The 13,167-nt window shown below is 50.9% G+C and overlaps 1 protein-coding gene across 7 annotated transcripts in view; it reads right to left on the bottom strand.

Moving 5' to 3' along the window:
* RNF123 (ring finger protein 123) overlaps positions 1–12,956 on the bottom strand; it is a 53,173-nt gene extending 40,217 nt beyond the window's left edge. The window contains exons 1-9 of one of the 7 annotated variants that reach the window (XM_075432351.1): positions 12,779–12,956; positions 8,394–8,493; positions 7,254–7,338; positions 4,624–4,703; positions 3,689–3,786; positions 2,436–2,490; positions 2,040–2,125; positions 1,184–1,270; positions 586–653 (exon numbers count right to left, since the gene is read on the bottom strand). In XM_075432351.1, the coding sequence (XP_075288466.1) occupies positions 586–653; positions 1,184–1,270; positions 2,040–2,125; positions 2,436–2,490; positions 3,689–3,786; positions 4,624–4,703; positions 7,254–7,338; positions 8,394–8,475 (641 nt within the window). In that variant the 5' untranslated portion in view covers positions 8,476–8,493; positions 12,779–12,956. The other 6 variants (XM_075432348.1, XM_075432349.1, XM_075432352.1 and 3 more) reach the window with 6 other exon arrangements.
* Positions 12,957–13,167: the final 211 nt, after the last annotated feature.

A 13,167-nucleotide genomic window follows, 5' to 3' on the forward strand; every position in this document is an offset into this window, starting at 1 on the left:
GCAGGTTACATGTTTGGCCTCATCCATTTGACATTGGTGAAAACAGAAGGACAATGTTCTCAATCTACTCCTCTCTAAAAGATGACATGGAGCATCTAACAGGTTTTAATTCCATCTGACTTGTCTCGGGCTGTAGTGTAGGGACAGAGAACAATTCTTATTTGAGCCGGTCTCTATCCATTGTGTATGGGAGTTGAAGGCTGGAGATTTCTCAGCCTTTCCACAGCTCCTTGTGAAATCTAGGACAGGCAAGGTCTACACTGGCCACAAAAGCAATCAGCGTGGCTCAGCCAACTGTAGTATTAAGCATCACGAGAAACACCCTCCCCTCCAAAACGCTAGCAAAGTTTATACAGACTTTGTGGCTTAAATGTCTTTCTGCCAAATGCTCTCACCTGAATTTAGGAGACTCAACAACCCATTTAGATGGTTACTGAACACAAAGTAGAAAAGCAAAGGCTGGAACTACCAAGGATCTTAAAGTGGAGAGGGCAGAAATATGGCTCAGCAACCTGCTGAGCAGCTAGGAAACCTTTACGTTACACACAGACATCAACAAAGCAGGAACTAGGCAAAGATGCTTACAAGCAGAAAGCAATGGTGCCCTCATCAAGGTCTATCAGACAGCTGACGATGTCTCCTGCTGCCCAAGACTGCAGTAAAGGGAGAGAAAAGATTAAACATATATCCAGGCTGTTCCCATATCAGAAGAAAGACTGCACCCCAACCAATCCCTTGTCATTCAGGGTTGAAGAAGAGAGAGTTCCTTCTCACAGCAGCTCACATGGCATTCTCAGACACTTCTGGAAGCTGCACATAAGCCACCGATTGGGATCCTTTTTCCCTCCAGCATTAGGAACATGCACAGGATCAGACATATATTTATCCCAACATGGCATCATCCTCTGATGTGCTACAGAGAACCAGAGCCTTCCAGAGCCCAATAGCAGTACTACACCAGGAATCAGTCTGATGAGGCTGCTGAACGAAACTCCCACATAACATGTCCAGCACCTCTAAAGTACCAATAATCGCTGGCATGCAGCCTCCCCAAGAGCAGACTGAAGGAGGGAGGACACCTTGAGGGCATTTCACATGGCCCAGAAGAATCCATCGAGCAGAAGGAGCCACCCTCTTTCTTCTGCTTATTCTACGTCCCGTTCCTGGGAGGACAGCAACTCACTTTGCCATAGTTGGTAGTAGTCACGTTCCACTTGCGCACTCTGTTTCCATCATACGCATATGAATCTGGCGTATCTCCAACTCCTTCCTGCACCAAAGTACAAAAGAGAAGACTCAGACTAGACCAAGCACAGAGGATCCCTCTCACTGCAAGGCTGGCTTTAAGGGGGAGATCAGCAGACAGGGAGAGAGGCTGACAGCACACATGCTCTGCCTGGGCAATGCCCTTACTCTAGGCATGAACCCAATGGCCTGTGATCTTTGCTTCAGAGAAATACACCATCTTCTACTCATTTTTGGATTAGAAGAATAACACTGGCATACTACCCTTCCAACTTCTGTCAAAGCAGTCCCCCAGGATGCCCACCACCTCCCCTCTCACATGCTGCAGAGTGCCAAGTTAGAGAAACTCTGCAGCTGACATCACTTCCCAGCATCAAACATCCCACCCGGCGCCTGAGAAGAGCCAGCCTGAGCCTGCCTCTCCAGCGCAAAAAAGCCCCGTAGCACCAGCTGCTGAGGGGCATCCTGAGAGACAGGCTGCCAGCACTGCAGGCCCACACACTCTATGGAGAAGACACCACCTGAAAGTCAACACAGAGCAGTGGCTACATGCAGCAAGAGCACAGCAACACGCCCAGCGTGCAAGGTTTTCACACTGCACACCATGCTGTGAACACAGACCAGAGAGTCTAGTAAAGATATTTCAAACAGCAGACCTGGTATCACTAGTCTGTGTGCTGGGCCCAAAATGCCAGCAGGGCAGGAACACAGCACCAACGCGATGCTCCGCACTGACCTAAAAAGCAGTGGAGGAACGCGGAGCAGCCCTGTGCCACATGCAGCAGTTACTCTACCTCTTGATTAAATCTGCAGTTGAGAGTACACCAGCCAATCTGCATGAGTCCCTGGGAGGAGATGAGCACCTCATAAATCCATTTCCCTGCAAGAAAAAGAGATGCCACACAGTCGATCCCTGATGCCTGGCTCGTCGTTAAGAGAAGCAAAACCTGACACTGCTCCCACAGAAATAAATGGGGCACACAAACGAGCTTTGATCCCTCCCACCTCCACTCCGGCACCACACAATCCTCCATCCTTCTGACTTCCTGGAAAAGCCAGTGGATGAACTGGGGAAGAGAGGGCTCAAGATCTAGACCATATTCAAGATTTCCTGAGCTCTTTAGTTTTGTAACTCTCCATGCACTCTCCCGGGGGTCTCTTCTCAAAGCGTCAATGGTTTATCTCCTTACCTTTATACACGCATGTCGTGGCCCTGATGGACCCAAAGTTACTGTGGCCAATTACCTGGACCAACAAACACAAGATATTTTAAAGTCAGGCAAAAGGGTAGTTTTGCTCAGCCCTACCCATTCTCTCCTTCCTAGCCCTCAAAACTGAAGCGAGATGGAGAGCTATTCATAAGCACAGTCTAGGGAAGAGACGGGACATCTTCCCCACCCCAGCAGCTGTGCTTGGAGCTGACAGGCCCTGGGGAACAATCCAGGTCCTCCCCACAGCTCACCTGTACTCGATAAACCCCAGTGCAGCATGCAGTAGGGCAGCAGTACAAGGGCAATGTGGTGACAGACAGGTTCCCAGTGAATTGTGACAGCTATACAAAAGTGACTATTAAATAGGACGAATGTCTGAATCCTGGACAAATTAGAACAAACCCACAAATTCAGGGTGTCCAGACTAACGCCCCGGACTGGCAGGTAAGGTGCTGCCCAGAAACTATACCCTACCAACTCCTGACTCTCTCAACCTCAGGACAGACCATGAAGAAGAGATGACGGTAGCAACCAGGACTTCACAGGCAGGTCAGTCTGACCCGATACGATGGCAAGTTCTAGACACAGCCAAGGTAAGCTACAGCCGGTGGTTAACGGGAAAGGGGAGACCAGGGCAGCCTCCTCTGCTAGAGCTAGAAAAGGATACATAGATTAAGGAAAGCACGAGCACAGAAGCACGGGATGTGCATGCTTAGTAAAGGGGTGAAAGAAGTGCAGAAAATACTGAAGTAAGAAAGGATTAAATTCCAGTGGATTCTTTCAGCTCATTTTCTGCATCATGAACATCACTCAAGGAGCAAGCAGGGAGCTAATGGAAATGAAGAAAGGAAAGCCTCTGCTTCAGCCTCTCGCTGCCATTAGAGAAGACCAGAATGAAGGAAGGAAGAGGCAGTCTGCTGGAGGGAGGGACAGGAAAGCTGGCTGCTGGCCTTTCCTCTGCTTAGCCAAGCTCTTCAGTGAGACCCTGGACCAGGGCAGTCGTCTCACTTCCTTGCAGCTCCACTCAGAGCTTGCTGAGACTTAGGGGTACTGCCAGTCCTTTTCCCAGGAGAGCCCATTTCCTCCAGGATCCCGCAGCTTTCTGCGTAGACTCCATTTACAACATGCTACAAAGCCAGTGACAGTGATCTGTTATGAAGAACAAACCAAGAAGCCCACCGTGCTTTTAGTCCCACAAGACCATTTTCTGCTGCATCCAGCATCACACTCACCCCGAGTAAGTCATCATCAACCAGCAAGAGCCCCTCAAAACCGCTCGTGTGGTCCAACACCACAGCAGAGGGACCAAGCCGGCCCTCTGCTACCTGATCTGAAACAAGAATTGCAGAAAACCTGTCAGGGAAAGTTGTGCAGGATTTAAGAGTACCCCTGATGAGTGGCTCCAGCTAGACTACAACAGCACCTGGATTCTGCTACAGCGGAGGAAGGCTAAAACAATGTTACCCACATTACACCATGAGAACCTCAGGAAAGCAGACACCACTGAGATTTAAAAGGAAGTTTCCACAGCAACAGACAAGGTCTTACCTATGCAGCATTCAGGTCATATGTTAAAGTTTTCCACGTCTCTTGAAAATTTTTACTTTGGCAAAAATCAAAGACCAAACTAAACTGTGAGCCAAATGTTTGGCCAACATATGATATTTAGATTGCAGCCAGCAAGAAAAAATCTGTTTTAGGAGAGGAGCCAGGTTGTGCCCTGCCACATCCTGACTCGTTCAGGGAAAGGGATGCTAGCAAGAACACAGGCAACAGCCTGAGGCCCAAAGTGAATACCTACAGTGGAGACAAGTATGCCAGAATTGTCAACAAGTCTCTGCATTTCCCACTGAGGATAGCACTGCACACTGCTGGCCACAGCAATGGCTCTGCATATCATCATCAGTGAAATACCTCCAACATTTGCCCCAAAACTGCTTTTCCAGGCATTTTTGCCTGGAAATATGCTTCCTCCATCTGCAAGCAGATGTGCTCCAGGGCTGGCTGATGAGCCCCTCACAGGCAGGATTCAAAGGTACAATAAATTAAAGCACAGGAGGGCAGAACAATGCTCACTCAGGGAACTGCCTTTCATGATACAACTCCTCCTCCCAACTAGGCAGCACAAACAGAAACACAAATTGGACAGACACTCCACGTCTCCTACCTCGACTGTCTTCGGAGCCATTCTCCTCTGCTAGCAACTGGTCAAGGTGCTCCTGTAGGTTCTGGAACGTCAGGTGCTTCCTAGGGAATAAACATGCACAGGAGCTCTTCAGAAAACTCTGTCTCAAAGTTTCAAAGTGTTGCAGCCCAGACACACGTGCTCGCACAGTCCCACGCTGTGAGACACGGACCAGAAAGTTCTGTTCATCTCTGTTTCTTGTCATGAATCTGAGGAATTTGCTGCCCAGCGTGTTGGGGCAATGAATGAACCAAAGACCAAAACACAGCGCAAACAAGCAAAGCAGTTAAAGGATCTTAGTCTTCAGTCTGCTTGGGAGTATTTTGTGGCAGCAAGAAAACCGTACCGCAGCGCAGCGGGAGTAAGAAACCAGCTGTACTACCAACAACTGTGGACCATGACTTTGCTGAAGTCAGCATCCTATAAACATGGCATAAGCCAGGATTTGTTTTTCCCCCAAGTATCTCATAATACAAAAGAAGAGAGAAGACCACTCCAGCAGCTGCAGCAGTTCAGACAAAGGTCAGGCTTGCCCAGCACCCCCTCTCTGACAACAGCCCAAACCATTTTGTTTTCACACCAAGGAGAAGTCTCTCATGCACCCCCTCTGGGCCACTGTTGTAGAGAAATTTCTCATACTGCCCTCCCCTAGTTCTCTCTTTTCAAGGCTAGTTTACTTAGCTGTTCCTTGTGCAAGAGCCATTCCACACATCCGACTTGCTCTTACCCCTCCTCAAAACCTCTGCAGCTCTAACATTATCTTTTGGAGTCGGCAAGACCAGAACCACGTGTAACTCAAGATGAAGGTAAACCACTGATTTTTCAGTGGCATAACAATTTTCTTTATCCTACATCCCTTTCCTAACAATTCCTACTTTCTTCTTCTACTTACTAGAGACTCAGTCTTCCCACCCAACCTCATTCCTACGCAGTAAGGATCAGCTCAGGGCCCATCATTTTATGCACAACATTGGGGATGTTCCCCTTTCAGTGCATCACTTTGCATTTCCCTGCACTGAGTTTCACAGACCATTTCACTATCTGGTCACTGTCTCACAGCCAGCTTACATTTACTTTGCTCTAAATAGTTTCATAACAGCAGCAAGCTTTCCCACCTCACGCCCTCTCCCTTTACAAGCCTCCCAAGGATACATGGAACAACACAGGTCATGCTGCAGGTCTCCGAGGGATCCCATCAGGACCTCCTTTTACCATGAGTCGCTAGCTGCTCCTATCCCTGCTTCCCATTTCCAAAATCACCTGTGGAACAACTTCCTGCTTCTCCAGGACTAGGGGTTTCCCTAAAACTGTGGTGAGAGACCTTTTGAAAGCCTGATGGATGTGAAGATGCACAGAAGTGGAATCAAAGAGTCACTTTTGGTTGGCATGAGAGAGGATGGCTTCAGCAAAGCAGCTCAATCAGCAGCTAGCACAGAGGAGGAATTCTGGAGACAGCCAGAGAGATGCCTGCACTGAGCTCCCCTATGAGGAATTTAGGCTTCTGAAGACAAGATGTCATACTATAAAAGTTGCTCTCATACGGCAAATGTTATTTTCAAGACCTATTGGACTGCTGCTGGGCTTTCTACCAAATAGCCACGTCCAGGCAAAAGGGTGGAGGGGAGGAAAAAAAGGAGAGACCAGTCCAACAAACAACCAGCTCTGTGCTTTCAAGGCATTAATCACCAAGCAAAGAAATTAGAAATACTGAAAACCAAAATGCCCAGGCAGATGGAATATTCCAAGACATGCTGGCAGGAGAGCTCGCGGCCAAGTAACATGACCCACTTTGCCTCCCCCCGCCACAGCCCTAGCTCACCAGGAGTGGAGAGGGCCAAGAGCTATTTTCAGCAGCTCTGAGCTTACATTTGAGCTGGCAGTACTAAGTATAGCCCGTGGAATGTGACCCCAGCCACTCGGCAGCACCACCAGCCAGCAGGAGCTACACGTCTGCCTCGCTCTACCACACTCTACCTGCCCTGAACCTGTCTGACTTGCCTCTGGCAAACGAGCTCAACGCAAAGGAAAATTTTTTCTCATCCAAAGCTACAGGTTTCTGGCCTACAAGGTGAAGGAGAACTGAAAGCAAATAGAAGAAAACAGACACTAAACAGGAGTTTTGTGCTTCCTTTCCTTTGATGACTCCTAATAATAAAAGTACGAACACTTGAACAGCCTAAGAAATGCATGGTATTCCATAGATCATATCACATATAAGCCCCGCCTTTAGTTTACAGGGTACCGACATCCTGTTTTTCATTCCTGTACCTAAAACCTGTCCATTTTGCACTTCCTTACAAGTACAGGGGGAATGGGAACAATCAGGTGAATACCTGCTTGCCCATTTATTTCAGAAATATTGCCTAGTGGTTTTGTATATGGGCTTTTTCACGCAAAAAAAACTCTGGCGAATCCTTCCTAGCAAGCCCTGCAATTTGAGAAAGCCATTAAAGGACAAGACCCAAGAGTCACTTCTGTAACACGGTGCTGCTGTGCTTTTAACAAAGATCACTGTGTGGCACTAAGAGATCCTTCCTTTCACCGCAGTGCTGTGTATCCGGGGACTGATACAGCATCACTTGCCATCTAGTGAATGAGAAGAAGTCCGATACCTGTAAGCAGCTGCAGGCTGGTTCCCATCGGCATTGGTAAAGACGCGATGCAGATAATCATTCAGCAGCCTGCTGTTCACGATCCCTTGTGAAAATACAAGAAAGGAAATAAGCTTAGGGAGTCAGGAGGTAAACTCAAACATTCTTTTCACGTACAAGCAAGAAACTGGTAACTATGGGAAAATAATGTTCAAGTTTGCAGATCAACACAGTCGAAAATGCAGCTTCAAGAAGTCATTCCTTGTCTTACTGCCTTCACCAGAAGTCCTAGAGTCCAGCATTATGGGGTGCATTTCTGCAACAAGGGCTCTTTCCAATTTGAGCTGCTCTACGATGGCAAATGGGAGGCTATAAACTGGTCCCCGCAAATGGAACTACATCCTCAGGAATCCTGCTGTACTTTCAGATAAAGTAACTTCAAAAGCTGGAGGTGAGAATCCAATTTCATTTCCAAAAAATAAAAATACAAATCTTGTCACTACTGCAATTCCTGATGTCCTGTTCATACCTGGGACAGTTTAAGTACCCAGGTCTCTTAACTGCGTAGCAGATGCTGAGATAGAAAGGCTTGCAGACGCAGCTCGTCTCGTCTAACACACAGCCCTCTTTAATGATGGATGCCTCACTGTAGCTTTCGTTGTGCCTAACAATTCCTAGTGTCACACTGACGCAGTGCGCTTTACTTCTGGGTGCAACGGTGCCCTCAAATGCCAGACTTGCGGTCTTGTAAGCACACTTCTGCTGGTTTGGCGAGTCCCAGAGAAAACAGACTGGCTAGTAGGTACCAAAATTTCCCAGAAAAGGATTACTCCGACAACTTGACAAGCTGTTGATCCTGGAAGGGGAACTCCCTGAGTCAGATGGGACAAAGGCAAGCAACACGACATTCCCCAGCCCCACGAGGCAGGGCTGTGTGCCAAAGAAAGGGCGCTGTGGCACGAGCTTCTGGAGTCCTTAGTACTACAGGAATGTCCCCCCCAAAATCTCATCTTGGTTCAGGGATTTACTCAGTTTTAGCCCCACCACACCTCACATGAGCAAGGTAACTGCAACTGGAAGGTAGCTGATCTCAAGCGAGGCAAGGCGCACTCACCCAGTCCACAGTGGTCCTGCTTTTACATGGCACGTACAGACCCATACCTGTGACCTTGGACTTCTCTGGCTCAGTGCTCAGCCTGTAGTTCTTCCTCGAGAAAGCTGTCCCAGCACCTCTCGACATCATCCTTCACAGGCACCACTTCTAGAGAGGACATAAGACGGACAGACGCCTAGAACAAAACTTGCTGGAGAGGATGCTGCCTTTAGACTTCTCCCGTTTTTGGAGGTTGATGTACCTGGATTGAACAACAGGGATGAGCCAAAAAACAGCCAGAGTCCTTGCGCTAACGACATCATGCAAGAGCCCAAAGCCAACTAACTGCCAACCCTACTCTCAGTCCTACCTGTCCGATAGCTCAAAATCCTCCCAAAGCAGACAAGACATTATTACACCACACTCCAGACAACCACAGAGACACCACTCCAACCAACGGCACAGGCAGAACCGAGCAGAAACACAGGCAACCTTCGCGCTGAGTCCAAACCAGAAGCACTGAGCCAGCACAGGGCCGCAGCTGCCACCACTGCCAAGTACCGCTGAAAATGGGAACGGCACCACGCTGCTACTCGTGTCCTGGTGAGACACTTCTGCCTTTCTCTCTGACACTGTATTCTTTAAGACAGGAACATGAAGCTGGTTAATCTTCTGTTTAATGGGTTATGAGATTATTCTGCTATCCAAAACAGAGAGCGAGCGAGCAGGAATGAGACAAATGCAGATGAACTGGACTACAAAAGAGTATCATTGACTACAAACCAAAAGACCCAGCTGTTGGTTTTACTGGGACAAAAGCAGATGCAGGTAGAAGTACACGGAAGTGTTCACAGGTGAAAACCCACCATGACGCTACAGGTTCATGACCCTTCCTTGTATCACTAGAATGCAAAGGATGCTATCAGCGCTGATTTGACATGTGCCAGGACAAAAAGAGTAAATGCAAGTTGCTAGTTCCATCCAGCTTCACGATGCTAGGTTACACCCCCTCCACTTCTGACGGCTCCGACAGCCGACCATCACTGCAAGTCTCTCACGTTCACTAGACAGCCGTCTGACAAACCGCCTTGTGACACACCAAGCAACGGGAGCACAGGCTGCGGGAATTAAAGGCTTGCCGACAATCTCACACAGAGCAGAAACTAAGGTGAATCCAAGAAACGTTAGTGAACTCGTCAAGTGATGCAAGTGCCATGGCAGCTCTGCTGGCAGGAGATCACTGGAGCTTCGGCTAGACTCGGGAAAGGATTTCGCAAAGCCCCTTTCCTCGGGGCCAGCCCAGCATCCAGCAGTGGAGCAGCACTGCCTGGCATCCCTCCTGCAGTGCTGCTGAGCGAAACCGCAGCAAAGAAGCAGAAGCCAGCCTGGATCAACGGCCCTGAACGTTCTGCCTCAGAGACTCCGAACAAGGAATAAAACAATGAAAGCAGAAACAGAAACACATCATTTACTACTGAAGCAGAGCAGACAGCATAATGTGTCTTATCCCAACAGGACTCTAAACGTGAGAGACGTGACTTCACCGCTGTCAGGACAAGCTGAAAACACGCGAGGGTGGCGGGGAGTGCCCTCAGCTCTTCCCAAGGGCGGCCGGCCCGGTACCTGCGCAGCTGACACAGCCTGAACGCCTGGGCAGAGCGCGCAGCATGGCCCCACCGGCACCCTGCGAGCTGCGCTGCTGGCACTGCTGCAGTGCCAGGGTTGGTTTTTTTTATTCCATTGGAGCAGACACTGCTCTCAACAGGTCAGAGAAAGGGCAGAGCAGGGGGACACGCATCCGCCCCTTCGCTGCTCCCTGTCTGCGGTTCACAAAACCGGGCCCAGCAGCTTGGGCAGAGACACCCAGCTCTGGGCCCGGCCACGGGTTACGCTTCGGGGCCCGGCCCGCAGCCCCCAGCAGCAGGGCAGGGCAGGCACCGCGGGGGAAGGCAGGGGTCTCGGGCGGGGCGGGCTGGGGGCAGGGAGGAGGCCGAGAAGCTGGGCCAGCACACGCAGCCTTGTCCTGCTCTCGGCGGGGCCGCGGGCCGAGGCCGGCGGGGCGGCAGGGCCCCTGTGGCACCCCCAGCCTGGAGCCACCCCCGCAGCAGCACCGCCCGCACCCGGGAACCGAGCCCGCAGCCGGGCGCAGCCACCGGCCGGCAGCAGCCCCCCGCCCCCCCTCAGGCCGGGCAGCGCTTCCCGCACCCACGCACCCCCCCGAACCCGGCGGCCGCTCCCACAAACACCCCCAGGCCCGGGACGCCCCGACACCGGCCCGACACCTCACCCCCGAGACCGGCCGCAGCCCCGAGCACCCCCACGCCCGGGCACGGACAGCCCCTGCGCCGGGCCCCACACTGCCGGGCCGGCCACGGCGGAGCCCGGGGGAGGGCCCGGCCCTGGCGGTCCCGCAACTCACCGCCGGCCCGGACGCGCCGCCACCGCCGCGCTACGGCGAGCCGCGAGGGCCATGGCGGGCAGGCGGGCGCGGCTCGCGTTGCCGGGAGACGGGCGGCGGCGCGGCGGAACCCGCTCCGCGTTCAGGCCGTGCGGCGCCGGACTACGCTCCCGGCAGAGACCCCCGGACCGAGCGGTGCGGCCAGCGGGTTTTCCTTCACATGCTGCCAATATCTCTTTTTCAGTCGGAGTATAGCAAGCCTCGGATCCTCGGTATCCCCAGCTCCAAAACCCCAGGGGTCGACCTCGAGTCTCCCCTGGTGCTTTCTGCCAGAGACTCCAGGCAGGGCCTTTCTCCCCGGCTGCAGTGCAAGAGCACATTTGGAACATCTTGTCCTGCCCGGGCTGGCCCAAGGGCTACTGCGTGAACCGTCTCCCGTTTCGTGTGTTCAAAGGCCTGGGGGAAAGGAAACCCTGAGCACCAGAGTTTGACTCGCAAGGTGGCTGGGACAAGAGGATGGCTGACGGATGTACCTCATCGGGTCCCATGGACTTGTGCACAACTCTGAACATAACAAAGCTTCCTAGGAAACCTGGTAACTCACTCTGCTGAAAGCATCGTGGGCAGGGAAGTTCCTGCTTCCAGTGAATACAGGAAGCGACTAGAGATCAGCAAGAATGTGATAAAGAACAAATTTCTGGCTTTACATAAAAGAAGAAAGAAAAAAGTTTTTTCCAAAATATGTAATTATTTTTGAAAAAACGTAGTTTTGTTGTATTAGATCCTCAAAGACCTAATTCATTGAGTCCAAATGTAATTGTTAAACCAATTTTAAGACACAGATCACTGCACAGCCTCCAAATACAGAAGTCAGAACAGCAATCTCACATAGTCAAAGGCTTCCTTTAAGCATCTTTTTAACTCATGACGACTTCACCCAGGGGCATAGCCAGCTGTTTTACATTTGCTGCAACAGAACAACGAGCTGTTCTGCAGACAGAAAGCAAACCTAACCACACAGAGAAACCGAAGCCAGCTCTGACCAATTCACCTAACGAGCCACCTGATTAAATGAAGCACAGCTGTTCCTACTAAGACAACAGCATGATTTGCCTTTCAAGTAAACAGCAGTAGAGACACAAAGAAAAAGCCATGTTTCACAAAAAATGCAAAATAAATAAACTCCAATTTTAAGAAAAAAAAAAATCTGACATTCAGCCTAGACATGACACATTCCTAGGACCCTGGAGAATATTATGCAGCTCAATACCAATATATTAACACTTTCAACCAGGAAAAAAAGACCAATCTAGAGATAAATCGAGTTTTATGGGTGTTTTTAAACAACCCCTACTGTAGTTGCAAGATCCAGACTAACACAGTTTAAAAAAAAGGGATGAGGGGGAAAGAGGATTTTGTTGCCTTATTCCATACGAAGCATCATCTAACAACACATATAAGAAAACAACATTCAAAGCACATTTTGCATTAACAACATACTTAGTGACTAAAGACAGTGCACACAATTAAAGAATCACTGAGATTGTGCCCAGCCGTGTCTGCCTCTGAAATTTTAAAGCAATCTTAGGCAATGTGTGACAATAAACAACATCAGCAGGGACAAGAAACACAAGTTCTCCAACTTTTCGTGCTTCCTATTCGTGTTTTTTTAACCGGATACATTGAGGAAAGTTTTGGTCATACTGAAGGGCACGTTGGGAAACAGAACCCCATGACATCGCCCAGACCTTCGCCCTCGGTTGTCAGCCGACTCCTCTTTTAACAGCCGGCTGCTTTCAAATCAGTACCAGGACACAAACACGCTCGCAGCTATTCCCGCTCCCGTGACTCTACTCGGCTGCAGAAGGCTCACAGAGCACAGAAGGCTCACACACCAGTTACGACCCCAGGCCATTATTTCCAGAAATAAACGCCCGCACATACTTTTAATTAGATATGACTTGAACGGCAACCGACCAGTCATTCCTCCTCACGCTAAGCCGGCCCACGCACGTCCCTATTCGCGCACGGGCGGCGTGTCACCCTTCTACTCACCTGCCCGCGCACACCCCGAGCGCTCGCCGTCACGCTGCCGCAGGAACGGCTGGGGAGAGCGTTCGAGCGCTCCCGAGAGAGGAGCTGCCGGGGCTCTGCTCCCAGCCCGCAGCTCCCTCACGGCCGCGGAGGGACCGGCGCTGAGAGGAGCGGCCGGCGCGCTGAGGGGAGCGGCGCGCGCCCCCGCCGCCGCGCGCGCCCCGCGCCTTCGAACTGCGCGCCCAACCAGGCGGCTGCGGACCCGGGCGCTACCACAGCTGCTGCCCGAGCAGGGGGCGCCGCCCGCGCCTTCCTTCCCCCTCCCCGAAGCAACAGGGCCGCTTGAAGGGCGGCTCCCGAGGTCGTTATTCGAGACAAGCGGGAAAAGCGTTATTTGGTCAGTTACCGCC

The sequence above is a fragment of the Opisthocomus hoazin genome, chromosome 11 (genome assembly GCF_030867145.1).
Source record: "Opisthocomus hoazin isolate bOpiHoa1 chromosome 11, bOpiHoa1.hap1, whole genome shotgun sequence".
NCBI classification, from domain to species: Eukaryota; Metazoa; Chordata; class Aves; order Opisthocomiformes; family Opisthocomidae; genus Opisthocomus; species Opisthocomus hoazin.